The sequence below is a fragment of the Lepus europaeus genome, chromosome 16, assembly GCF_033115175.1.
Source record: "Lepus europaeus isolate LE1 chromosome 16, mLepTim1.pri, whole genome shotgun sequence".
Lineage (NCBI taxonomy): Eukaryota > Metazoa > Chordata > Mammalia > Lagomorpha > Leporidae > Lepus > Lepus europaeus.
This window is the reverse complement of record NC_084842.1, coordinates 59,303,221-59,331,015: the sequence shown is the minus strand read 5'-3', so window position 1 is coordinate 59,331,015 and position 27,795 is coordinate 59,303,221. Positions and strand designations below refer to the sequence as shown.

At 46.2% G+C, this 27,795-nt stretch overlaps 3 protein-coding genes across 8 annotated transcripts in view; 1 reads left to right on the top strand and 2 right to left on the bottom strand.

Moving 5' to 3' along the window:
- Nucleotides 1-26,212, bottom strand: part of TLR1 (toll like receptor 1) — a 51,424-nt gene extending 25,212 nt beyond the window's left edge. Inside the window, exons 1-2 of one of the 2 annotated variants that reach the window (XM_062212814.1) lie at nucleotides 26,197-26,212; nucleotides 23,728-23,758 (exon numbers count right to left, since the gene is read on the bottom strand). The gene's annotated coding sequence lies outside the window, so the exon portion shown is untranslated. Of the gene's footprint in view, nucleotides 1-23,727; nucleotides 23,759-25,967; nucleotides 26,024-26,196 lie in introns of those variants that run through there. The other variant, XM_062212811.1, reaches the window with a different exon arrangement.
- TLR6 (toll like receptor 6) lies at nucleotides 1,431-26,242 on the bottom strand. 4 transcript variants are annotated; one of them, XM_062212819.1, is made up of 3 exons: nucleotides 26,197-26,242; nucleotides 23,728-23,758; nucleotides 1,431-4,943 (listed from the first exon to the last, which is right to left on the bottom strand). In XM_062212819.1, the coding sequence occupies exon 3, from the start codon at nucleotides 4,877-4,879 to the stop codon at nucleotides 2,492-2,494; it is 2,388 nt and encodes a 795-aa protein (XP_062068803.1). In that variant the 5' UTR covers nucleotides 4,880-4,943; nucleotides 23,728-23,758; nucleotides 26,197-26,242; the 3' UTR covers nucleotides 1,431-2,491. The 4 variants fall into 4 exon arrangements, with proteins under 4 accessions (XP_062068803.1, XP_062068802.1, XP_062068805.1 ...); XM_062212818.1 differs by lacking the exon at nucleotides 26,197-26,242 and adding an exon at nucleotides 25,968-26,025; XM_062212821.1 differs by lacking the exons at nucleotides 23,728-23,758; nucleotides 26,197-26,242 and adding an exon at nucleotides 16,982-17,334.
- A 440-nt stretch (nucleotides 26,243-26,682) lies between these two features.
- The window catches only part of FAM114A1 (family with sequence similarity 114 member A1), a 65,305-nt gene continuing 64,192 nt past the window's right edge, over nucleotides 26,683-27,795 (top strand). For both annotated transcript variants that reach the window (XM_062212951.1, XM_062212950.1), the window contains exon 1: nucleotides 26,683-26,751. The gene's annotated coding sequence lies outside the window, so the exon portion shown is untranslated. The remainder of the gene's footprint in view (nucleotides 26,752-27,795) is intronic.

Sequence of the window (27,795 nt, the reverse complement as noted above, 5' to 3'; positions counted from 1 at the left end):
CTCTTGTGACAGAACATTTCATCTCCAAAATGTGTGTTTCCATGTGTGGTCCAAATGAAGGTTTTATTTTATTCTTTGTAAAAAAAAATTAAAGTTCTGTATTTTCAATGTGCACAGGACTTTGTGGAAAGCTGATTATTTAAAACCTGTACCACCATTCAACAGAGGCTGTAGAATAACTTGCCATGTAGGAGAAGACCTAGGATGGGAAGCAGGTGTTCTCCTAGAGAGCAAGAAAAGGCTACTATCGCCTGAAGTCGACCTACAGCATTTCAGTAAGGCCGGTTCATTTATAGTTAGCCCTTAGGAAACTGGCTTATTGAATGAAGGAAGTCCAGAAAGGAAGGGCTTTACCTTCTCTCCCCACTGCCTTACAGCCAGGCCCTATGGTGTGTCCCTCCGTCACTCCTAAATCCTAGGAAATGCCATAGATGCTCATGACAAAACTCGTGTTAGCACCTGCACTTCTATGTCAGGATTAAAATTTAACAGCAGTCCCACACCTCATTCCAAATCCTGGTTGTCCCCAGCTCAGGCCTTTCCTGCAGTGTTGGGAGGAGGGAACAGGCTGCTCCATTTCCTCACTTCCTCCGTCTGCTCGTGTGCTGGATGGCATAGGTCTCCAGTCAGGGAGAAGCTGCTACAGGAAGCAAAGCCAATCTCCCTGTCGACTATTAGGGAAGGCATTCAGGCCATCGTGCCTTTACCTCCTGCTATGGCAGAACCCAAATTCTGGCTGCTTCGCAGCACACATCTGTGGGTTACTGGGCAGTTTTGTGTATACCCCACATTGCACAGGTCCATGATGTGAACGGCACATTAGCTCCTGCAGCTCCAATTACCCACCACACACCACTTCCCCAACCTGGTGTCCTCACGGCTGTAGTTCCTTTGCACTAACAGCCTACGCTGTTGGCTGGAGTCACAACACCATAACTCAGGCCCAACTACCACTCCCATGTCAACATGGGCCCCAGGAAATTCAGGTACTTTTGTCATGCCTCTAATGGGAGGGCAGGTCACAGCCGCTGCTTCCTGTCTCTCATTCAGCCATTGTGGGCTGCCCAAGCCAACCTCTCTCTGAATTCTCCAGGTGGGAAGAACGCATCTGTTCATTCAACAGGTATCTGTTTAACACCCATATTTGCCAAGCACTGTTTACTGGTCCCTAGGTTCACGATGCCCCTTCGACCCCAACCCAACTGCAGGGAGCACTCACTGAACTGCTCCCAGAGCTCTCACATCGCACCCCATCTGCTGCACCCAACATGCGCACACCCGTTCCTGTGTAGTTTTCAAACTGGGAGTGGGGCGCTGGAAAGGATCCAAGCAATCTCCCCATGGCCTGAAATCCCACTTACTGCATCTCTCAGTTGTCTCTTGGATACAGTTTTCCAGAGGTGAACAATATGGATGGATAGTTCCTGGTCTCTTTCTTCTCCTTTATTAAGTAGAGTCTGGCTTGCCTGGTATCTCTTTTTGAAACACAGGAGCATCTACTGCCTCTTAACCAAAATTCTAAGGCAACCAGAAAGTCCCATTGAGTATCCAGGAACATATACATTCGGATCTGGGTTTCCTTGGCAAGCAGGCACATCATGTCTTTCACCTCATCACCAACTGACCAAGGCCATATCTTCCATTTCTATAGTTTGCACATTCATGGATTTAGCCAACTGCACACAGAAAATAGTTTAGGGAAAACTGCATCTGTACTGAACATGTACAGACATTTGTCTTTATTCCCTGAGCAATACTGTATAACAATTATGTACATAGCATTTATATTGCACACATGTAAGAGTATGAGAAATAATTTAGAGATGATTTAAAGAATCCTGGGAGATGTACATAGGTTATATTGAGCTTCTGCAGAATTTGGTATCTACAGGGGTCCTGGAACCAGTTCCTCATGGATATCAACGGATGACTCTACACACAACATTGTGCCATGAGTCTTCACAGGTTAATGAAATATTTGTGTAGCAGGGTCAAATATTAAATAAACAAGTACACATACGTTTGAAAACACTTTCTTACATTCAGTAACTGGAATAATTTTTTTGCAAGCCCTGGTGATGAACAGGATGGCACAGCTCACCCTGAGATCCATGAGGACCCACAGGGGGCTGCAATAACCAATGTGGGCTTCTCTGAGATTGACTGGTTCCTTGGTGCCATAAGCCACATATACCCCTGCTCACCAGGAATCTGCTTGGGAAAAGAGAGGGGAAAGGAAAGGTCCCAGCTGCCTGAATGTTTACTCAAAAAATACTGTTTCAGTGTGACAAGGAATGTTAAGCCAGAAGAGACTGAGGTATCGATCATAAGGAAAATGGGCACCATTTTTGCCCCCCCCCCCCAGCTCAGCTGAACGAGGCTTTCATTAAGGCATTCCTGAAGGCATGGGGACAGTGGAGACGGTAGCAAAAACCACAGTGTCTATCAGAGTCCTAGCAAATGGGAGTTTCTTAAGTCAGACTTTCTGGTATTAAGTTTGCACATCACTGTTTCCAGTGACTTGTGTTAATTTCATATTAAAAGCAGCTCTAATGTTAGCCCAAAAAAGTCCACGCTTGCTCTTCTCTGTGGGCCATTCCAGATAAGTCTGCTGTGCCATGAGAGCCCTCAGCTTATGAAACTTGCTGGGGATGCTGCTCGGTGGAATGGGCTCCAGCAAGATCAGGATTAAGTTATTGGATCCTTTATGGAAGAGATTGTGGTGAGCAAAGTAGAGCTCATAATGGCACCACTCACTCTGGACAAAGTTGGGAGACAAGACAAAGATGGACTTGTAACTCTTCTCAATGCAGTTTATGATGTTTTCCACAATGCTCTTGCCAGGAACAAAGTCTCTCTCATGGAGACAAACCCGGATATCTTCTTTTTCTAGGTTGGGTACTAATTCACTCTTCACCCACGCAGAGTCATGCTCACTGTATGAAATAAAAGCATGGAACTGGAGGTTTCTTTGGAGTTCCACTAGGGGGATGTTCCGAGCCCTGTGCCGGGCCTGGGTCCACTGATACACCATCCTCAGGTACCAGGGCACATCCAGGTAGACACAGAGGCAGGTCACGGAAGCAGCCACCACCAGCACGGTGGCCCCAATGGTGACCATCAGCAGGGCTATGTTGCAGGATAATTGAGACATGTGAAAGTCCTTGAGCAGGGTTCCCTTGTAGCCTTCTGGGTAGGCACACTTATAGGAATCAGGCCAGCCCTCCGCCACTTCACTCGATAGTTGGCCCATACTTTTGATGAATTCTCTTAGCTCGCATGTACAGTGGAATGGATTGCTTCCCGCTTTTATTGACGTAATCTTCTGGCAGCTCTGGAAGAAATGAGCTGATGGATGGGAAACTGCGTTGTGCTCAATGATCAGCAGAGAGAGGCTGCTGAAGGGGCCACAGCCAGGGAGGTCCACGAGGGAGTTGAGAGCAACATTGAGTTCTTGCAAAGCCTCCAGGTGGGTGACATCTTTAGGAATGGCCGTTATTCTGTTATTGTGGAGATCAAGCACCTTGACCTTGGGAGGTAAACATCTGAAAACAGAGTCTGTAAGTGCATTGGAAGACAAATTTAACACCTGTATACCCCCAGCCCAAGTGCAGCTTTCCTCATGTCTCTCAGATCCTAAAGAATTCCTGCTAACATCCAGTGTTTCCAGAGATGGCATATCCTTAGTCATGAGACCTACTTTGACGAGGTCTTTTAGCCCATTCTTTTGTAAGATAAGCGTCTCCAATCTAACCAAAGTGGAACATTTTTGAAAAATACTATCTGTGAAGACATTCTGGGTAAAGTTCAAGAACTGGAATGTGCTTGGTGCCTGGGGACAAAGCATGTGTACAAAAGGTGTATCAGATATGGTTAGCATCCTGATGTTCATCTCAGAAAACACCGTGTACAAGGCTTCCTGTGAAAAAAGAAAAACTCGGTTTGTGATATGTTCTATTTTCAAAGCTTTCAGTGCCGTTCTAGAATAAGTAAAATGTTCTTTGCTGATTCTTTCTATTATTGTTAAGTTGTAAATATTGAGATATTCCACGGGCTTGGGCCAAAGGTATTGAAAAACTCTAACCAAGCATTTCCAAGTTGTTTCCATGTGATTGAGGGTAAAATTCAGTAAGGTTGGCCCTCTGGTGAGTTCTGATAAAAATTTAATTAAAATTTGACAGTTCTTATCGTTCAATTTAATATTGGTCAGTTGTAAGCACCCTAAAGTATTCACTGCTATTTTCACTTGGACAGAGAATAAGTTATCTGGGCAAAAAACAAGGTGAAGTGTTTTTGTATTCAGAATTGGAAGACTTTCTGTCTCACTTTCTTTCACATGATACCGTCCTAAGTCCAGCAGGATGGAGTTCAGCTGCAGGTGTGCAATCGGAAGCAGATCTGATTGTTGTAACTTTGTGGCACTGAATCCCAAGAAATTCAGCTGCGTCCAGTTGCCAAATTCTTTGCAGATGGGCGGGACATCGAAGTCATTGAATGACAGGTCTAAGTGCTTGAAACTCACAACAGGATGGCAGGTGAGCTCCCGCAGCTGATTGTGAGATAAGTCCAAATAGTCCAAGTCCTGGTTGAACTTGAAAACGCTAAAATCCAGTTGCTGGAGTCGGTTGTGGGAAAGTTTCAACATTTTCAGCCTTGACAGAAGGCTGATGTCAGAGGCCCGAAGCTCCGATATATAGTTGTGAGATACATCTAAGGCTCTGGTTTGTGGTGGCAGGTCTTTTGGAACATGAGTAAGACCTTTTTTCGACATGTCTACCGCAAATTCACGTTCCTCAGACAGCTGAATTATGGTTCCCACGATTAAGGTCATGATGCAAACAAAATGCAAGTTTCCAATAGGTTCTCTGTCTTGGTACATGATGTGGTAGCTATCCTGAGGGGCTGCTGCTGTTCCTCAGAGACTCTTCATATGAATCCAGCTTCTAGAAATACAGTATGTATTATTAAGGCTGAAGAGTGTATGATTACTCTCAAACCTCCACTTGCCAAGCATGAAATCTCAGTGGTTTCTTCACTCACTATTGTAGTTTTAACTTAACATGATATCCCCCCCACCCCCAGTTATGCAGCCTGCTGGTGCCAGAAGAAGCAATACAGATATTGCTATCAAAGCCTTGCGGTTGTGTGTTCTGACCTGTCTGGTGGTCACTGAGGACCCCCCTCTGGGCCTGGCTTGCGTCATACAATCGCACACCTCTGATCTTTTTCAGGGATGGAGCAGCCTCTTGGACAGTGTTTGTTGAAAGCGCTTCAAGGCAAATTTGCTAGCTGCAGCCACTTGGAGCAAGGGGTTCCAAGAGGAGCAACCAGGAAACAAACCAAAAAGCCAGGGAAGGAAGAGGCTGAGAAAGGAGATACACAGAAGGCGGGCTTTGGAAAGTTCCAGGTATACCAGGGAATGTAGATGTCTGTTCACACGCCCAGAGTGGGACACAGAGAAGACCTGGGCAAATCCTGACCTTGCACCTCTGGCTGACCTTTAGGCCCCACGCAAGCAGAGAGTGAAGGTTAAGGCAAAGTTGTGAACAGCCTAGAGCAGCAATGAACAGGTGCTCCAACACAGAGCCAATCTGCAGACAGCAGATTCGGTTTCTTGTTTCTGAAGTTTTGTTTGGGTTTGGTTTTGCTCCAGGTGTTTAAAGAAACCTCAGATCACAGCTGACTACTATGCTAAGAGAACAGAGAATTTAATGACTACATATGAACACAAGCATAGTCTCCAAAAATAGTTTAGAAAAGTCACTGAGCAAACTACAAACCACAGCAAGCCCTAGGGAGGGGAGGCTGATTTCTAGAGGCTACCTCACTGTAATACTCAGAATGCCTGCTTTTAAAAACGAGTAGACATGCAATGAAACAAAGTGTTGCCTGTTTACAGGAAATAAAAGGAATTTAAAAAACAAAGAGAATGGACACCACCCAGCATTAAGACTTACTGTAATAAACAAAAAAAAAAAACCTATAAAAAAAAACTGAAAAAATTATAAAAAAGAAGAAAAATATTAAAATAAAAAATAAAAAGCAAAAAGCAAAAAAAATAAAAAAATAAAAAATTGTAAATAAAAAATAAATTTAAAAAGACAAAAAGAAATGAAATATAAAAAAAAAAAAGACTCGCTGTAAAGCTCCTGTAATCGGAACAGTGTGATATTGGCAAAAGAACAAACAGATCGATGGACCAGACTAGAGAGCTCGACGTAGACTAGCACAAATATACTGAACTGAGTCTTGACCAAGGAGCAAAGACAATTCAATGGAGGAAGGACGGTCATTCAACAAATGGTCTGAAACAACTAAATATCCACATGCAAAACAAACAAACAAGACACACAAAAATTAGCTCAAAATGGATCTAGACATAAGTGTATAATGCAAAACTATCAAACTTCTAGGAAATAGCGCAGAGAATCTAGCCAACACTGAGTGTTTTAGACCCCACATCAGAAACACAATCCATGAGCGAGCATTTAGCCAAGTGGTTAAGATGCCCATGGCCCATGATCAGAGTGCTTGAGTTTGGTACCCATCTCTGGCTACTCACTCCAGTTTCCTGCTAGTGCAGACCCCGGAGGCACTGGTGATGGTTCAGATAATTGGGTCCCTGCCTCTTACATGGGAGATTGAGTTTCTGGCTCCTGGCTTCAGTCCAGATCAGCCATTATGGGCACTGGGGGAGTAAACCAGCATATTGGAGCTTACTTGCTCACTCGCTCTCTCAAGGTTTTTTAAAATATATAATCCATGAAAAAAAAATGTTCAGTTGGATTTTGTTAAAGTGTTCTGCTTTATAAACAATACTAAGAGCATAAAAAGACAAGCCACTGATTGGGAGAAATTATTTCCAGGGGCCACCATTGTGGCATAGTGGGTAAAGTTACCACCTGTGACACCGGCATCCCATATGGGAACCTGTTCAAGTCCCAGCTGCTCCACTGGGAACCAGTTCCCTGCTGGTGCACCTGGGAAGGCAGTGGAAAATGGCCCCAGTCCTTGGGCCCCTGTACCCACATGAGAGACCTGGAAGAAGCTCCTGGCTCTTGCCTTCAGACTAGCCCAGCTCTGGCGATTGCAGCCACTTGGGGAATGAGCCAGCAGATGGAAGACATTCATTCTCTCTCTTTCTCTCTCTCTCTCTCTAACTCAGCCTTTCAAATAAATAAATAAATCTTTCAAATATATTTTCAAAACACAAAATTGAAAGATCTTGTATTTGAAGTATACAAAGAACTCAAATTCCACAAGAAAACAAATGACATAATTTCAAATAACAGACAACTCACTAATGTAAAGACATGCACAAATAGCCACACCTGTGAGAAAATACCCAACATCACAAGTCACCAGGAAACTGCCTCTGAAAACAGCCATGGCATAGCACTACACACCTATGAGAATGGCAAAAATCCAAAAACATCAAATCTGGGAAGGATGTAGAGCAGTAGGAGTTCAACAGTTTCTTACAAACTTAAGCATAGCCTTCCCAAATGATCCAGAAACCATACTCTTAGACATTTACCCAAATGATTTGAAAGCTTATTTCCACCTAAAAACCTGCATGTGAATGTTTACAGAAACTTTGTTCATAAATGCCCCAACCTGGAAGCAACAAGATGTCCTTCAACAGGTAAAAAGAAAAAACTGGAACATTTATACAATTCAATATGCAATAATAAAAAAGTGGTGAGTTTCCAAGCCATGAAAAGTCATGGAAGAAATATAAATGTATATTTCTAAGTGAAAGAAACCGATCTGAAATACCACATACTGCATGAATGCAATTATAGAACATTCTGGAAAAGGCAAAACTAAAGAGAGAGTAAAATGATTAGTGGTTGCCAGGGGAAGAGTGGGGACAGGGATGGATATGTGGAGCACAGGGGGAATTTTGAGGGCAGTGAAACTGTTCTGTATAACACTGTGATGGTGGAGACGTGCCATTGCACACCTGGCAAAACGCACAGACCCTACACCAAGACCCTAACGTGAAGCATGGCCTTTAGTTAATAATAGTCATATATCAATTTTGGTTCGATAATTGTAACAGATATAACAATGCCAGATGTTATAATACAGAGAATTGTGAATGGTAGAGCAGGGGTGTATGCAAACTGTCTATACCATGTGCTCAGTTTTTTGAGACTACTCTTCTAAATTCATAGAAATGGTCCCAGCAAAAGCATAGACATTTAACTTACTGGACCAAGACTTTAGATCAACTGTCTTAAAACTTAACTACATGACCATGATCCATTTTAATTGGACTATTAAAAAACAGTTCTCTTTTAAAGGGGCAATTCTTTCATTCTACCCTCCCCCCCCCCACCCTCCTTCAAACTAGCCAGTTTGGTAATCTAAAATTGTACATGGGGAGGCATTTAGCCTAGCAGTTAAGGCTTGGATTAAAAAGAGCCAACTATATGTATCATTGCTGTGGTCTGAAGGTGTGCAGGCCCCCAGAGTTCATATGTTGAACCCTAATCACAAGTGGGATGGTATTAGGAGGTAGGGTCACTGCAAGGTGATGGGGTCATAGGGGCAGGAGGTCAGAATGCATGGGTTCGGGCTGGCGCTGTGGCTCACTAGGCTAATCCTCCACCTGTGGCGCCGGCACACCGGGTTCTAGTCCCAGTCAGGGCACCGGATGCTGTCCCAGTTGCTCCTCTTCCAGTACAGCTCTCTGCTGTGGCCGGGGAGGGCAGTGGAGGATGGCCCAAGTGCTTGTGCCAGGCACCTGGTTCCTGGCTTCGGATCGGCGCAGCGCCGGCCATGGCAGCCATTAGGGGAGTGAACCAATGGAAGGAAGAGCTTTCTCTCTCTCTCACTGTCTATAACTCTGTCTCTCTCCCTCTCACTGTCTAACTCTGCCTGTGGGGGGGGGGGGGGGGGGAATGCATGGGTTTGAGTCCAGGCTCCTTTCCCAATTACAACTTTCTGCTGACGCACACCAAGAGAGGCAGAGGGTGATGGCTCCAGTAGTTGAGTCACTGCCACCCACTTGGGAGACTTGGGTTGAACTACAGGTTTCTGGTTTCAGCCAGGCCTAGCCTCGGCTGTTGTGTTGTAGCCATTGAAGAATAAACCAGCAGATGGAAGGTTTCTCTCTCTCTCTCTCTCTCTCTCGCTCTCTTAACACAAGTCTCCAGGGTTCATGAAGCATTTACTGAAATTGATTATTAGGTTAAATACATTATTAAAATAAATATCCCAAACCAGAAATTATAAAAGTCCTATTTCTGACTCCAAAAGAAACTTTTTACACCACTTTTTGAAATGTTTTAAGTAACTTCTGGATCAAGAAAAATCATATTTTCTTTCTTTCTTTCTTTTTTTTTTTTTTTTTTTGACAGGCAGAGTTAGTGAGAGAGAGAGACAGAGAGAAAGGTCTTCCTTTTCCATTGGTTCACCCCCCAAATGGTTGCTGCAGCTGGCGCACTGCACCAATCTGAAGCCAGGAGCCAGGTGCTTCCTCCTGGTCTCCCTTGAGGGTGCAGGGCCCAAGGACCTGGGCCATCCTCCACTGCCTTCCTGGGCCGCAGCAGAGAGCTGGACTGGAAGAGGAGCAACCGGGACAGAATCCGGGGTACTGGCACCACAGGTGGAGGATTAGCCAAGTGAGCCATGGCGCCAACTGAAAAATCATATTTTCAAATACAAACATTAAATATTATGGGAACCAAGAGGGTGGTGTTATATGCTTCTTCCTTTTGCCCTAAATTCCTGAGATGACCAAAATTATAAAAATAGAAATACTGAGAATTTACACACGGACACACAGAGGGAGATCTTCAAAAAGTTTATGGAAAATGCATATTATAAAAACACTATGCATGGATTTCCAATTTGTTGCATCAAAAACTGATCTTTATTTCTGCTTTTCCATGAACTTTTGGAAGTACCTGGTATGTCAGTGCACACACACACAATGCACAGACAAGCAAGAAGAGAAGCCCTTAGGAGACTGAAACTAAGAGACATCTCCGACATCCAAAGGAAGATTGGACCATGACAGAGAGAACACTGACCCCTCAAAGCTGTTCACTTCCTCATCCCCAGAGCTTGTGAATATGCCTTGTGATATGGAAAGGGGAACTAACTCTGTGGGTAGAATTATGGTTGCAATTCCGCTGACCTTAACAATAGGAATATTATCCTGGACTAGTTAAGTGTGCCCAATGTAACCACGAGGGCCCTTAAGTGAAAGGGGGAGGCAGAAGAGGAGGTCAGAGTGATGTGGTTGGAGAATGACTCCACCCACCATTGTTGGCTTCAAGATCCAGGATGGGGGTCGTGAACCAGGGAGTGTGGGCAGCCTCCAGCAGCCCAGGAAGGTGAGTCAATGGATCCCACTCCCTGCAGCCCCCAAAAACAATGCAGCCTTACCAACCCCTTGATTTTAGCCCACCAACACCTTTGTTAGACCTCCATCCTGCAGAACGGTAAGATCCAAAATGTATACTGCTTAAATGACTATGTAATTTGTGACAGCAGCAATAGAAACTTAACACTGAGTGGTTTGATCCACCCTCCCAGCAAGGAGGTTGTGAAAACAAATCAACAAGCACTTTTAGAAGGAGCCTTAGATCCAATCTGGGTTGCACAATCAAGAACCAAGACACAAGTGAACACTATGATAAAAGGAAACAAACTCCGGATGAGAGAGAAGTTAATACCCAAGGCAACAGACATACAAGAGCGATAGACATTTATAATAGCTATCCTCAGAAAGAGGCAAGATGCTAAAAAAGAATGGAGTAGGAACCATGAAAATCAAGAACTTAATAGTGGAAATGGAAAACGCATTGGATAAGTTGAATTGCAAAATGTTACTGCTGATGAGAAAATTACAACCAAGAAGACTTTTCCCAACACTCAGCACAGAAGGCTAAAAAGATAGACCATATAAAAGAAAGGCTAAAAGAAAATGGAAGATAAGTTCATATTTAAATTCCTAGAAGATGGACTCCAAAAGAAATTGACTCCAAAAAACAGAGATGCAAGAAGGAATACCTACCAAAGGAAGTGAAATTTATTGCTAAATTTCAGTAAGTATTGATAACAAAAAATTTTAATAAGTATCTGGAGCTAAAATTGCGAATGATAACAAGAAATTTGGCATGTCTGGATTGTGGGAGGAAAGGGGAAGGGTACAGTAAAAGTGTGTTAAGATCATTGCCTGGTATGTGGAATACTACACAGTGGTAAAAAAAAAATGAAATCCTGTCATTTGCAAAAAAATGGATGTAGTTGGAAACTATTTTACTTAGTGAAATAAGCAGTCCCAAAAAGACAAATGCCATATGTTCTCCCTGATCTGTGGTAACTAGTAGAGTACCCAAAAGGTAATCTATAGAAGTAAAATTGACACTTTGAGATGCGATGATTTTTTTTTTTTTTTGACAGGCAGAGTGGACAGTGAGAGAGAGAGAGAGAGAGAGAGAGAAAGGTCTTCCTTTGCCGTTGGTTCACCCCACAACGGCTGCGGGGGCAGGCACGCTGGGGTCGCTGATCCGAAGGCAGGAGCCAGGTGCTTCTCCTGGTCTCCCATGCGGGTGCAGGGCCCAAGCACTTGGGCCATCCTCCACTGCACTCCGTGGCCACAGCAGAGAGCTGGCCTGGAAGAGGAGCAACCGGGACAGAATCCGGCGCCCCAACTGGGACTAGAACCCGGTGTGCTGGCGCCGCAGGCGGAGGATTAGCCTAGTGAGCCGCAGCGCCGGCTGATGCGATGATTTTTAACAGCCCTTGTCTCAACTGTTGAGGAACAGGTTTTTTTCCTTCATACTATTTGTTGAACTCTTTACTTAGTGTAGGGTTAATCTTAGGTGATAAAGCTGATTGGAAACAGATCTTTGTAAACAATATTGGTAACAGGAGGGGGAGGAGGAAGAAGGATGGGAGAGCAGGCAGCAGGGAGGGTAGGGTGGGAAGAATCACTATGTTCCTAAATTTGTATATATGAAATGCATGAAGTTTACATATACCTTAAATAAAAGGCTTCTAGGTTAAAGAAAAAAGAGAGTAAGAGGGATCTTTGCCTGGGAGGAAGCTACAGATACCAATTGATGCAAAATGTTATTTGAAAAATATAAGTTTCAGTATGTGAAGAGTAATTGGAAAATACAAATGAAAAGAATAAATTCCAGTTATTGGAGGTAGGACGATAAATAGAAGGTCAGAATTAAGAAACTCCAAACAATCTATGTCCTGAAGGAATAATAGCCAATGAGTAATTAGGATGTTGATGGGATTGTAAAATTAGTCTATTGATAGTCAATCTATGACAATGATACATCAATATGTCAAAAGGAAAAAAAAAGATGATTATCTCCATAGATGTTAAAATTTATTTGGCAAAATACAGCACTAATTCTTGATCAAAATGCAACTGAGATTAAACTAGACAGTAAAAAGGTCTGAGTATATTGAAAACTTGACAAGGAATATCTCAAATATTTAACTTCAACCAATATCACACCCCAGTGCTTTTCCATTGAAGCCAGTGCCATGGGTGCACACTGTTGTTTAACACTGTTCTTTCTAGAAATTCTAGCCATTGTAATAAGGTCAAAAATGGAAGGAAGAAATATTGGAAAGGAGAAATAAAATTTTCTCTGTTTTTTACATTATGTGATTATCAATGTGGAGAACTCAAAAGAAGCCATTGAAAACTAATAGTACCAAGAAGAGAATACCAAAGAGAGAGCAGCACAAAATAAATTAACTTCTGAAAAAGAACTCTAATTATGCAAAAATAGCAGGTCATCACATAAATTATAGCATATTCATATAACTGCTGTTATAAATGACCTTTAAAAATAATGAAAATCTAATTCCATGAAAGCATGTTTATTATCTACATGTGTGTAACAAAGCGCAGTTTATTTTTACAATATCAAAGTAAATATATGCACACACATGTGGAAAATTTAGTAAGGTATATGTCAAGTTATTAACAGTTAATATCTTTGCATGGTAATATTATTAGGGGGTTTTGTTTTTCCCTTAGTTCTTTTATCTATGTTTTTCAAAATGTCAGCACCAAAATTAAATAGAACGTATTATTTGCTCAGATAATTTACAAAAATATCAGTAGCCAATAATATAAATAATGTCCAATCTCGTCAAAATAAAACTGTGTATTTAAGCACAATAGCATGTAATGTCTAGATGAAACTGGTAATTTTGGATTGGAATTCAGTTTAGACAGATCCAGTGTCTAAAGATCATTGAATAATGAGAGTGAGCAGACTCAGGGCTCTGAGATGGAGCACACATTAGATATTATTAAGAAATGAATGCCAGATTTATAATAGTTTTATTTGATTATACAGGAAAATGTTCTTTTTCGGGCTGCAAAATAAAACATTTAGGAATAGAATGTCAGAGTATAATTTATTAAAACATAAAAGATATAGTGAATTTCTTGCAAGATTTCTTTTAGGGCATGATTTTTTTTTCACTTACAAGTCGGGGAAATTTAAAATCAAAATTCCCAGTGTTGGGGGATGGGAACTAAAGCTAGAACTCACATTTACTTTGCAGGCAGGAATGAAAAATTCACACAGCCCTGCTAACAGATCATTTGGTCATTTATATGAATTCCTTTAAAACATGCCTGCCTTTACTTTAGCAATTCCATTTCTAGGAATTTTCTAAAGGAATAATCAGAGATTCTCTCTCTCCCTCTCTCTCTCTCTCACACACACACACACACACAGACTATGAGGGTGCTCAGGAAATGCTGAAAAATTGGAAAACCTGATTTCTAGTGTGGACCACGGTTAAATCAATTGTAGTATACCCACAACATGAAATAACACGGAACTTCAAATATTGCACTCTGGAAAAAACTGCACTATAATGTTAAGTGAATAGAAGAATATAAAACTGCATGTGTGGTAGGACTCTCCTATATATATGCACAAGATACACACCTTCAGGGGAAAAAAAGAATGTGAAGAAATATACCTAATGCTAACAATGATTTCTCTGAAGCACAGATGGATGTAACTTCCTTTTTTACACTTTCAAATATTTCTAAAATTACTAAGTTGAGCACGTTTTATAATCTCAAAAGTTTATCTCAACCTTTATTTTTAAACACTGACAATGTAAAAAAATTTTATAAAGAAACATGTTTGTAAATTATTTGGAATACAAATACATACAAGAGGACTTCAAAGAGTGCATGGGAACAGAATTAAAAGAATAAATTAAAATTTATTAAAAGATAAATTAAAATTAATTAAAAGATAAATTTAGGGGCAATCATCTGGCCTAGTAGTTAAGATGCCCTTGTCCCAGATTTGACCTGGGTTCTATTTGCAGCTCCAGATCCTGACTCCAGCTTCCTGCCAATATGGATGCTGGGAGGCGGTGGCCATGGCTCAAGTAATTGGGTCCCAGCCACCCCTGTGGGACAGCCAGAGTGAGTTCCTGGTTCCCGTCTTCTACCTGGTCCAGCCCTGGCCATGGTGGGCATTTGGAGAGCAAACCCACAGCGAGGAGCTTTCGCTCTCTGTCCATCTGTTTCTCAGCCTCTCAAGTAAATAATATTTTAAAAAGAATTAACAGCAGAAATTCGTGGGTTTTTTTTCTTTCTTTTTTTTTTTTTTTTTTTTTTTTTTGTGCATCACATGAAAAGAGGGAGAAAAAAAGGCCGGATAAAACAAGCTTTATTTCAGTGAAAACAATGGTGGATAGGACTTAGAAAAATTAGAACGACCAGGGAGACCAGGAAACAGTGTTGGGGAGGTAAGCGTAGGAGAGACTGCATAACCAAGTCGACACACAGGTAGGCAAGAGAAACAGAGCTTCATTCGTCAGGCTGTAGGTGAGAGCTGCTGGGCCCTGCGTGGCTGGAGGTTAGGAGGGGTCTGTCCCTGCCCTTCCCTCTGTTTAATAAGTGCTTACCCAGAGTTCACCCTGTGCCAGCGCCGAGCTAGGCAGTAGGTGCTGGGATGTGCATGGGACTGGAACCAACATAATTCCTCCTTGCAAAAAGCTTCCGAACTAGCCACAGATACAGACCAAAAAGCTATCATCACGTGACAGGGGAGATGGAACACACGTCCTATTAAAAAAAAAAAAAAAAGGTAACACGTGACCAGTGCTAAATCAGTGGTGCCAACTACTGTAAGTACTACTGACAACAAAGAACCAGATATAAGAGAGAAAACAGAGCAGGCCAAAGCAGGAGAAAGGAATAACTCGAGTTGGTTTTCTTTCCCTCGCACATATTCCCGGTTGTTTCAGATCTGCCAAAACCACATCGCGTTTTTTGGTTTTTGTTTTTGTTTTTTTCACTGTCGGGTGCAATTCATGTTTTAAAAAAAACACAAAATCATTTTGCAAAGATTTCAAGGAAATGCTACCTGTTTCCTACGTAATTGTTAGTATTTTCCTGCCATCCTTTGAAAAAGTGTTGTCACTTATCAAGTGTTCTTTTTAAGAAGAGAAGTAATACCTAAATGCAAGAAGTATGTGCTTGCCCAAAACAAGCCCTTAGGAAAGCAGTGCCTTAGAAACGGTTTGGTGCCACCTGCCGGCCCTTCCTGCAATTACGCCCGAATAGAAATTTCTCTTTCAAAGGCGGAAAGCAAAACAGGTTTTTCTGGGCTGCAAACGAAACCAGTAATCAAATGTGTAAATTCACACGAGCAAACAGATTATGAAAATTTCAGTGCCAAGGAAAACATTTTTTCCATGGTAATATTTATTGAACTTTTAAAACCTGCTTTCTACTATCACCATATTTAACATCTCCAAAATAATTGCAACTATTACTACCAAGTAATTTTTTTTTGACAGGCAGAGTGGACAGTAAGAGAGAGAGAGACAGAGAAGGTCTTCCTTTTTCCGTTGGTTCACCCTCCAATGGCCACCGCAGCCGGCGCACTGCACTGATCCAAAGCCAGGAGCCAGGTGCTTCCTCCTGGTCTCCCATGGGGTGCAGGGCCCAAGGACTTGGGCCATCCTCCACTGCCTTCCCAGGCCATAGCAGAGAGCTGGACTGGAAGAGGAGCAACCGGGACAGAATCCGGCGCCCCGACCGGGACTAGAACCCAGTGTGCTGGTGCCACAGGCGGAGGATTAGCCTAGTGAGCTGTGGCGCCAGCCACTACCAAGTAATTTTTAAGCATTATATTAACTGAGTGGCATACTTTAAAATAAACGTAAGTCCACATTATTTTTTTTATTTTGAGAGAGAATACTCCCATGCACCATTTTACTCTCCAAATGGCCACAACAGCTGGGGCTGGGCCAGGCAGAAGCCAGGAGCTGGGAATTCAATCTAGGTTGACCAAGTGTACGGCAGGGAGCCAGCCAGCTACCTGAGCCATCACCAGTGCGTTAGGAGGAAGCTAGGGTGAGGAACTGGAACTGGGAATGAAACCCACGGACGCTGATGTGGGACACAGGCATCTCAACCAGGGACAGCCAACTATCTGCCTCAACACACATGGCTTTTTTCAAATCACCTTTTCCAGGTCAGCTTAGAAGTTGATACACATTGAGCCACACCTAGAAGGAACTGCCTCCTGTTTCCCCACATTCTGATCCTTATTCGGTATTCTTAGATATCTTTAATTCTGAAATAATAACACTGAGGTCCCGTGGGACTAATTCAATGATGACTTTTCTAAAGACCACTTTGAATGACTTTAGAATGATATCGACAAGGGTTGACATAAAAAGAGAGTGTCTGGTTAACCAAGAGAATTCAGTAGCCAAGTGCCCCTGCTCCCCAGAAGTCTCACTTAACTGAGGTTCTACAAAGAACTGACCCCGTGAGCTCAACAGTCCCCAAATCCCACCGCCTCCTATCATCTCATCTTTACAAAAAACAAGCGAAGACCCTGCAATTGGAGACTTAGAGAGAGACATCCGGGTAAGAGTGACTTCTGCTTTCCGGAGGAGCGAAAGGTCAGCTCCTTCCTGCTTGCTCACCCTTACTCACCGAACCCATCCGGAAGTCTGCACAGGAGCAGGGAGCCGACGGCGTGCAAGGAGGCAGCTGGATCGCAGCCGCAGCCTGTGCCACTGACAAGCCAGATGTGCGGAGCTGGCAGAAGGGGACAGGGCTAGCTGTGGCTCCCAGGGGACTTCAGGCAGCACCGGCCTGAAGTCTCAAGAAGACACACACATGCACACTCACATCACTGCAGATCTGGTCACGTGGCCTGGGTGTCGTGAGGGTGTTGCATAATCAAGGTGACATTAGGGAACAAGAAGAAAAACCATTCTTGAGGCTGCCATAAACCTGAGAAGTGTCCTTAAGGGGAAGACAAAAAGCCACACACACACACAAAAAAGGTACTAGCAGAGACACCATGGCAGTGGAACAAAGAAACAGGACTGGGCTGAACTCCTCCCGGGGCCACTCAGTAAGCACGTGGCTTTGGGCAACTTGCTAAACCTCCCTGCAACTCTGTGTATCCATCCACAAAGCGGGAGTGCTGGCGATGTTTAGGGAAGATCATGAATATACAGTAGCTGAAACAGGGACCAACACAGAAGAGAAGTCACGCTGATCAGGGCTTGGGAATTCTAGGCAAGCCACGTGCTTCCGTACGCTGGCGTGCAGAGACTCCAAGCAATACCGCTAAGTGAAGCAAAGCTTGGTCGGCAGCAGGCATTGGGCACGGGCATTAAGACGCTGTTTGGCAGACCTGCATTCCATCTCTCAGCATCTGGGTTTGAGTCCCAGCTCCACTTGCAATTCCAGCTTCCCTGCTAGTACACAGCCTGGTAGGCAGCAGGGCACAGCTCATGAACTTGACTCCTGCTACCCTGGTTTCAGCTTGCTGCAGCCCTGGTTGTTGGAGGCAGTGGGCGGAGTGAGCCAGCTAATGGGAGAGATCTAGTTTTTCTCTTTCTCTGCCTTTCAAATAAATGAAAATGAATACATGAATATTTTCTAAAAAAGAAAAGCAAGCAGTAGGTCATTATGGGGACTATGACATCATTTGCAGAAAAGTCGCCACATCTTTACCTGGGTTACCGTCTTGTTCCAAGCACGTGGCAAGTTTTAGCTCAGTTAATCCTCAGAAAGGTGCCACGAGCTAAGTACTCTCACCATCCACATTCAGCTCAGGACAGGAGCAGTTAGGTAATGGCACTGCTGGGTAGATGTGGGGCTAGGGCTTGAACCCAGGCAGTCTGGCCCCCGGGTCTGTGTGCACAAGCATCAAACCATGCTGCCTTTGGCGATGCACCCGGAGGAGACACCCAGCGAGGAGCAGGCCCTCTGAACAGGCGGGGTTGAGGCATGGCAGTCACTGGGACCACAGGAGGCAGAGAGGGCACAGCCCTGCCTACAACCTGACGTGGGTTTCTGGCCTCCAGAACTGCGAGCAAGGAGACTGCTGCTGCCCCAAGCTATGCGGACAAAGGATATTGAGGAATCTTACCTTTGGGCTGGTTCTGTGGCATAGCAGATAAAGCCCCTGCCTGCAGTGCTGGGCATCCCATATGGGCGCTGGTTCGAGTCCCAGCTGCTCCTCTTCTGATCCAGCTCTCTACTATGGTCTGGGAAAGCAGTAGAAGATGGCCGAAGTGCTTGGGCCCCTGCACCCATGTGGGAGACCCAGAAAAGGCTCCTGGCTCCTGGCTTCAGATCAACACAGCTCCAGCCATTGCAGCCAATTGGGAAGTGAACCAGTGGATGGAAGACCTCTCCCTCTGTCTGATTCTGCCTCTCTCTAACTCTGCTTTTCAAATAAATAAATAAATCTTAAAAAAAAAAAAGAATGTTACCTTTAAGCAGAACTGAGGGAGTGGTTTTTGTTTACCATTTTACATCCTTTTATCCTGTTTGCATTTTGTACTAGGCACAGGGATAACGTTAATTCTTTAAAACCAGTGCCACAAGTGTACAAGTAAAATAACCTAGTCCAAGGCCAGCAAATGCACTGTCCCAATAGAAGCATAAACAAAATGCTGTTTTTGGTGATTTTTATTCTTTTAAAACCGCCTTTATCTTTTCCCCAAAAATATAAATAAATATTAGTGGTTACCAGTAGCTTTTTAAAAAAAAAAAAGTTATTTATTTATTTATTTGAAAGGCAGAATTACAGAGAGAGAGAGAGAGAGAGAGAGAGGTCTTCTACCCGCTGGCTCACTCCCCAAGTGGCCACAACGATCAGAGCTGTGCCACAGAGCTGGCCCCCACCAGTAGCTCTGAAATGAGTTATATGACAGTTAGCAATATCATAAAATGCACAAAGCATAGAGTAAGATTGATGAATGTTTATTTTCATCTACTTAAAGGCAAAGTAACAGAGAGAGAGAGAGAGACAGAGAGAAGAAATCCGTCCACGGGTTCACTCCCCAAATGGCTGCAACAACCAGGACTGGACCAGTCTAAAACCAGAGCCAGGAACTCTATCTTGGTCTCCCTTATGGGTGGCAGGGGTCCAAGCGTTTAAGCCATCTTCCACTGCCTTCCCAGGCCCATTAGCAGGGAGGTGGATGGGAAGTAGAAGTTCCAGGACTCAAATTTGTGTATTAAATATTGACATTAAAACTAAATTTGCCTCTAAGTTAAAAAAAGACAAGCCACAGACTGGGAGAAGGTATTTGCAACACACATAACCATAAAAGAGTTGCTATATAACCAGGTAACATATAATAACGGGTCAAGATTCCCTACAGAGCAGAACAAAAATGACTGACTAACCGAGCGGAGATAGGGGAATGAGCAAAGGTACAAACATACGGATAACAGAGAAGGGACAAAGCAACAGCTCAAAGAGATGAAGAGGTGTGCGTCCTCACAGGAACCCAAGGAACCAGGACCCACCACCAGAGACACTGCTGTACACCCACCGCTGACATGGACTAAACTGAAAACAGCTAATCATAGCCGGTGTTGATGAAGACGTGAGGAGCTCGCAAACAAGTCCAGAGATTCAGCTTTAAACGGCCTGAGAGGAGCCAGGCATGAGTGTTGTTTTATAAGTTTTCAAAGGCTTCCATCCCACCACCAACCACGCGAGCATCAGGACCTGCACCCGCTCCTGAGCACAGCGCCCTCTAGTGGGCTTTTTTCTCAGGCCACCCCAGGGTCTACAGAGCGGTGAAGATGTCCTCAGTGCCCCCAGTGACTAGCAGATCACTATACCTTCCTTCCACCCTCGAAACCTACCTCGTCGGTTGTAGTTATCTGCTAAACCCATCATCCCGTGGAGTATTTTAGCACCGCCCCCAGTCCAGTACCACCCATTCATAATTCTAGCGACTGCAAGACCTCTGCAGAGAATCGTCCACTCCCCTGACACTCTCCTTTGGATGATCTTGTCCTGCTAGCACCTCAGCCATGCACCCCCTTATTGTAGCCTGGGTACCATCCCCAGTGGCTGTACCACCTCCGTCATCTGCATTGCCAGCATCCCACCTTCCAGCATCCCACCTCCCAGGCTTTGCCTCTGAGGCCAACCATTCCCCAGCCCCACTGCTGACCCAAAAGATCAAGGCCCAGCCCTTTCATCTACTACTACTCTGCATTCACTCTAAGCTCCCTCACTCCTCTCTCCACATCCCTGGTAAATCCAAATACACTGAGCTTGATGGCTAATCAGAGCTGGAGGAAATGTTTCCATGTGCTGACTGCCTCACTGGAAATTCATGACTGGGTTCCAGCCTCAAGAGGGAGCAGCAATTCTGCCACTCTGTCAACCACTCTTCCACACCCTTCCCTCTCCTGCTCTCCTCTCTTGGACACTTCCGATCTCTCCTTCCTTCCTCACCCTGGCTGATGCTTCATTTCCATGAAGAAAATAGATGTCATAGAAGAACATTTCCACATCCTTCCCCCAAACTCTACCAGCCTATCTGCACCTGCTCTGTCCTTCTCAGTGAATTCTAGGTCAAGAGCCAGTCCCTCCCTGTAGAGCACTGGGTCCCCTTCCTGCTTGTTTACTCAAGATCGTTCCCATAATTATCCTCTGTTTCAGTCCATTTTCTGTGGCTATCACAAAATCTCTGTGGCTGAGTAACTTGTCAAGAGGCTCACGATTTTGGTGGTTGGATGGTCCAATCAGATGGTGCTGGCCTTTTGACAAGGGCCCCTTGGCTATGTCACAACATGGCAGATGGCATCATGGCGAGGAACGCATGGACAGGAAGCCAGGGGTCAGGTTCACCCTTTTTATAGCAGCCTGCTCTTGTAGCTACCAACCAGTGTCCTGTGAGAACTACACTAATTCCTTCCTAGGGCAGCACCCCAATGGCCTAGGTATGTTGTTCTAGGCCCACCTACGAAGGCCCACCTCTACACTGCCTCTCTGGGGACCAAGCTCCCAACCCACAAACCCTCAGGAGAGATGGTCCAACCCTACCCAAACCATAGCATCCTCTTTCCACTGCATCAGAAGTTTTCTGCTCGACACCTTTCCATATTATTCCAATTAGCACACCACGCTACAATTTTTTTTAAAGTCCACAATTTTTTTTAAAGTCCTTCCTTTGAACCCAAAACCTCCTCCTCCTGTTTACTCCAAAACCCATGGAAGAGCTGTTTTACCCATTGTCTCTAATTAAGCTCTTCCCATTCTCTCAAATCCACTTCAGTAAGGTTTCCCTCCCCACCACTCAAGAGAAATAGCTTTTTTCAAGGTAACTAAATGACCACCATATTCCCAATGGTTGATTTTTCAATTTTAACCTCATTGAAACATCAGCAGCATTTAACACAGTAGGAAGATCTCGAAAAGTTTTCTTACTTGTTTCTTGGGCCCCCACACTCTCCCCCTCCAACCCTGATTTTCCTAACTCATCAATGTTCCTTCCCAGGCTCCTCTGGGTCCCCCTTATCTCTCTGACATGGAACACCCAAGGCTCAGTCTGCAGCCTCTTTGTTTTTTCAGCCCATGCTCTGTCATCCTGGTCCATGACTTGAGAACCATCTATTCGCTGGGACAATCTCCAGACCAGACTCTCACATCTACCCTCTGCTAAACCATTCTTGTTGAAAACCAAACACTTGAATACTCACTGCCTCACTCCCAGAACTGCCCCTTCCCCACCCTTCCTCATCCCACTAAGTGATGCCTCTCTTCTTCCTCAGAGCGATTGGTGACTCCTTTCTCTTCTGCTCAAACTTTACAGCGAGTCCATAGCAAACTGTGCTGGGCTTTTCTCACACCCCCTCCACTCCGGTGGCAGTGAAAGCCATCTTCGTCTCTCACATGGATAACCGCCATGACCCCCTAAGTGGCCTCCCTGTCTCCACCGATCCTCCACTCGCCCATCACGTGCTCTACATCCCAGCTAGATGAAGATGCTAGAAAAACACTACAGCTCCTACTCAAAAAACTGTAAAACTTCCCTTCTCCTCTAAAGTAGGGATCCCCAATCCCAAGTGAGGTTTGCAAGGCCCTGACTCCACCTGGCCTCTCTCTCTCTCCTCTCTGGCCTCATCTCCTTCCACTTGGCCTCACCACCCTGTTCCCACACTGGTCTCCAAGTTCACTCTGCCTAAGATTGTCCCCTGGTGCCACCACTGCTCACTCCCTTCCTTCCCTAAATGTCCACTGGGATGTCCTTTCATCACCCAGGCCTGCCCTCAGCATAGCTGGGCCCACTCAGCATTCCCTATGCCCTGCAGATTCCACACCCTTCCTTACTCCACTGCTGACAGGTTGTCTTGTTAAGGTCTGTCTCCTTCTCTACCAAATGTGAGTTCTTGCTTCACTCCTCCTTGTCTTCCCAGTTCCTAGAGCAGTACTTGGTGCAGAGTTCATGATTTTAGAAGTTCTGTTCAATAAACGGCTAGACCACAGTAAAGGGCAGTTTGCCAATGTATGGTAGAGGTGGCCCAGCAGTTCCATTTCTGGGACACAAAGGGGGTCAGTGTCTGGCACAGTGGTTAAGACCCTGCTTGGGATGCCCACATTCCTTATATCAGAGTGCCTAGATTCAAGTTCCAGCTCCCAGTTCCAGCTCCCCGCTAGTGCACACCCTGGAAGGCAGCAGGGAAAGGTTTAGGTGGTCCTCATGTGGAGGAGTGGCATTGAGCTCCTGGCTCCTGGCTCCTGGCTCCAGCCTGGCCCAGGCCCAGCTGTCAGAGGCATCTGGGGAATGAAGCAGGGGATGGAAGACCTCTCTCTCTCTCTCTGCCTCTCTATAAAAATACATAAATTAATTAAATAACTGAATTTAAAAAAAAATACATACAAAGATATCCATGGCTATTTAGGTGTAATTGAATGAAATATATCAAGTGTCCATCAGTTGGGGTATGGATAAATCATGGCATATTCATACAATGAAATACTATAAAGACTTTGAAATGAATGTCCCAGAACCACAGATGTGAACATGGATGATTGTTAAACCCGCATGGGAGACCAGGAGGAAGCACCTGGTTCCTGGCTTCGGATCAGCCCAGCGCGCCGGCCGTAGTGGCCATTTGGGGGATGAACCAATGGAAAGGAAGACCTTTCTGTCTGTCTCTCTTTCTCACTGTCTAACTCTGCCTGTCAAAAAAACAAAAAACAAAAACATAATGTTGAATAGACAAGCGTATGGAATGTTATTTATAAAATTTGAAAACATTGAAAAACAACTCCAAGTAGGTTTACAGGTGAGGGTCTGTGCAGAAAACATGAAGAATCATGGGAGGGGAATATTTCACAGCAACCTCAGGACAATAGCTACCTGCAGGGAAGGTGACACGTGCGAGCGACAGGGCTTCAAACTTACCTGTAACATTTTTTTCTTTTAAAAGAAGGCTCTAAAATACAAGCAAAGGAAAAAAATCTGTTAAATCTAGGTGTCATTCTAGTACTTTTTACTAAGAACAAATAAATGCTAAGTATTTTTTTATTCTCCACTTTTCTATTTATTTAAAACACTCCAGGATCATTTAAATAGATTTTAAAAGCTTAAGTAGCATGGAAACCAAATGTCTAAAGTAAAAACCTGCTAGGCCTGGAAGCAGTTCCATTTCAGTAAAAGAACGTGATTTGTAACTGGCACAAACAAAACAAAACAGCAAAAAAGCCCTTGTTGCTAGGATTGCTTGGTTGCTACTGCTTATTGGATAGGTGTGATTTGGGCCAAAAGATAAAAGGAAACAATCCCTTTAAACGGAGCATGTCTTATTGGGCTGCTGCCATTTGGTAGGGCAGACACAGGAGGTGTGGCCAAGACGCTTGCTGTCTGTCGGCAGGCAGGTACAGAAGCCCCAAGCAGGGCTGTTGGTGCTGATGGCACACCCAACACACCTGTTACCCCTGGGACACAGCCTGCTCACACGCACAGAACCGGAAGGCATGGTACAGAGGGCTGCGTTCTATTTTAGAGGTGGAAAACTGAGCCCAGAAGCCAAATATTAGCATTCTAAACCCTGGCATAACTCAAAAAGGTTGCTAGCCATGTGGAGCAATTTCCACCCACACTCACACTAAGTAATCTTTCAGATTTTCTGTGAATAGACATAACAGATATTGATTAGCTTTGTTTTTGAAGTTTAATATGGAAAAGATAATGAAGGAATTGGAAATGATCAGTAAGATGATTGAACACACTTGATACGGACTTACTACAAAATATAACACGGGGGCCGGCACTGTGGCACTAGGGTTTAAACTGCTGACTGCCATAGCAGCATCCCATATGGGCGCCACTTTGAGACCCAGCTGCTCCACTTCTGACTCAGCTCCCTGCTAATGCACCGGGGAAGGCAGAGGAAGATGGCCACTGCCAGCCATGTGGGAGACACAGGTGGAGTTCTGGGCTCCTGGCTTTGACCTCGACTGTTGCAGCCACTTGGGGAGTGAACCAGAAGATGGCAGATCTCTTTTTCTCTCTGTCTGCCTCTCACTCTTTACGAGAGAGAGAGAGAGAGAGAGAGAGAGAGAGAGGAGAGAGAGAGAGGAGAGAGAGAGAGAGAGGAGAGAGAGAGGAGAGAGAGAGGAGAGAGAGAGGAGAGAGAGAGGAGAGAGAGAGAGAGAGAGAGAGATATCTGACCGGCGCCGTGGCTCAACAGGCTAATCCTCCGCCTAGTGGCGCCGGCACACTGGGTTCTAGTCCCGGTCGGGGAGCCGGATTCTGTTCCGGTTGCCCCTCTTCCAGGCCAGCTCCCTGCTATGGCCAGGGAGTGCAGTGGAGGATGGCCCAAGTGCTTGGGCCCTGCACCCCATGGGAGACCAGGAGAAGCACCTGGCTCCTGCCTTCGGATCAGCGCAGTGTGCCGGCCGCAGCGGCCATTGGAGGGTGAACCAATGGCAAAGGAAGACCTTTCTCTCTGTCTCTCTCTCTCACTGTCCACTCTGCCTGTCAAAAAAAAGAGAGAGAGAGAGAGAGAGATCTTCCATCCACTGGTTCACTCCACAAATGGCAAGCTTAACCCATTATGCCATGGTGTTGGCCCCAATAAAGAAATCTTTAAAGTATATACATATATAATACATACATATTATATATATTATATATATATATAATATGTAGGTCTTAGAAGAGTGACTTTGATATGTATTCACCAAGGAAGATGGAATATAAGTAGGGGAAAAAGCACAAAAATATGTCAATATCTGGCCATTTCTATTAAAACCAGCCCAAAGTCTGTGTGTGTGTGTGTGTGTTAATGCAAGATTAGAAAAACCGCAGTAGAATCCACCTACTATTTAAATATGGTAGTGCTATTGAAGGGGAGAGAGCAAAGCCATACTTCTTTTAAATGTTCTGATCGGTGATTTTTTTGAAAGGAGAGCGTGCGGTTGGGGAGAAACAGGAGAACCAGGCCGTGGGCAGGTGCACTTCCCCCGACTCTCCCGAAGCGCACGCACTGACAGGAATGGCTCACACACACGCGCGCATTCCCACTGAGCACTGAGTCACAGAAGGAAAGCACACGGGTTCCTTCCATGCCAACAAAAACTTTCAGTGGCTGCAGCATGTGACGACTCCAAGTCCCGGTGCTTTCTCCGCCAGCCACTTACTGCGCGTCACTCAGCTCGCTCCGGCGCCCGTCCTGGTCCCTGCGGGTCGTTTACCGAGGCTGCACTGGCGGACGCGGGTGTCCTGCGCCACGGCGAATGCCCGGGGGCTTTGACCCACACTCCGCACCCAGCCCTCTACAGGTGGTCAGTGGCCGTGTGCGTCTGCAGCTCCTGACACTCCCACCGGCCGGCTACGGAGGCAGCGCCGTGGCCGCATGCGCTCGCTGACCTTGCACTTGAACTTGACTCTTCCCCGTGGAGACTGTCGATTTTCCTGGCGCTTCTAAAGGAAGAAAAGGCATCGGCGAATCCCGAAACCTGCCTGGGCCGGACTGCACTCACCCCCGGCCGGGCCCAGTGGCGCAGAGCCTGGCCAAGCACAGCTGCCCAGCTGGCTGGGAAAGCGCAGCCTGGGGCCGCCCCGCCGGGACCAGGGGGCGCTGCCCAGGGCAGGACGGGGCGGGGCGCTCGGGGGCGGGGCCTCTCGGCAGGCCGCGGGGCGGGGCAGGGCTCTCGTGGGCGGGGCCTTTCGGGCCGGCCCCGGCACAGGACGGGGCGGGGCGCTCGGAGGCGGGCCTCTCCGGCTGGCCGCGGGGCGGGGCGCTCTGGGGCGGGGCCTCTCGGCAGGCCGCGGGGCGGGGCAGGGACCTCGGGGGCGGGGCCGCTGGGTCCCCTCCGGCCCCGCCCCGCCCCGGCCGCCCTCCGGCCGCGTCCCCGCCGGCCTTGCCGACGTGGCGGGGCGGGACCCGCCGGGCGCTCCCGCGCGCACTCGGCCGCCGGAGCGGTAAGAGCCGGGGCACCCTCTCCCCATCCCCTCCCCGGGGCGGGCGGGGGCAGCCGCAGCGGGGTGGTGGGGAGATCCTGCCGCGGCTCCTGGTTCCAGGCCTCCCGACTCCCCGCCCTGTGCCCCAGCGAGAAGCCCTCGGCACCCTGCGCGCGCCCGGGAGGAGCCGGCGTGGGGGCGAAGGTCCCGGGCGGCGCGGCCGAGGGCCTGCGAGGGTGCGGGCGTGTGAGTGTGTGTGTGTGAGTGTGTGTCGCTCCGGGTCCACGCTCATGCACACACCCACACGCCCGCACGCCGGGTCTGCACCCTCGGCCGCCGAGGACCTCCGCAAAGCATCGGGTGCTGGCACCAAGCAAGTGCAAAAAAGTTTCCCTGGTGCCCCGGGCTGCAGGCTCCCGACAGCCGGGGCGCCCGCCTCGATCTCCCTCCCAGCGCGGCACCCGAGGCACCACCCGAGGCACAGCTCCCCTCCGCCCCCGCCTGCCCCGTGGGGTCCCACGCCCTGCCCCAGCCCCCTCCAGCCAGCCGCCTCGGCTTCTCGCCTGGAATCTGGTGAGTGTTTCCAGCCATCTCAGATCAGGAGCCTGAAGGTCCTCAGCACCGTGTGGGATACCGACAGGTGGAGCCCCCAAGCCCCCAAGCCGAGGGGGCTGAGAATGAGACGCCTCAGAGTCTTGTGTGCCCCCTCTTCCTGCCACACCCCAATTCCCATGCTCGCTCCCCCTCTTCCACCAAACCCGAGTCAGCGACGAATCTGATGCACTTTGCACATTCTAAGTTTTAAGCAAACTCTAGGGGCAGAATTTCAGGCACAAGTGAGCCAGCGCAGAAGGAATGTGAGGGTGGGAGGGGGCCTTCCTGCATCCTGGGGATTCAGACCATATAAGTAGCCTTTTATTTAGAAGACCGGGGTGTATAGCAAACGTCACTGCTGCTTCATCGATATCAAACACAGCCTGTGTCAGTCAAGACTCGAGGGTCAGAAACCCAAGGAGGTGCTGTTAGCCACGGCCCTGAGGGGGCAGTGACAAAGAAGCGCTCCGT

Bases quoted from the DNA above. Each gene is read 5' to 3' on its own strand.
- TLR6 (XM_062212819.1), bottom strand. From the start codon at position 4,879: ATGTACCAAGACAGAGAACCTATTGGAAACTTGCATTTTGTTTGCATC.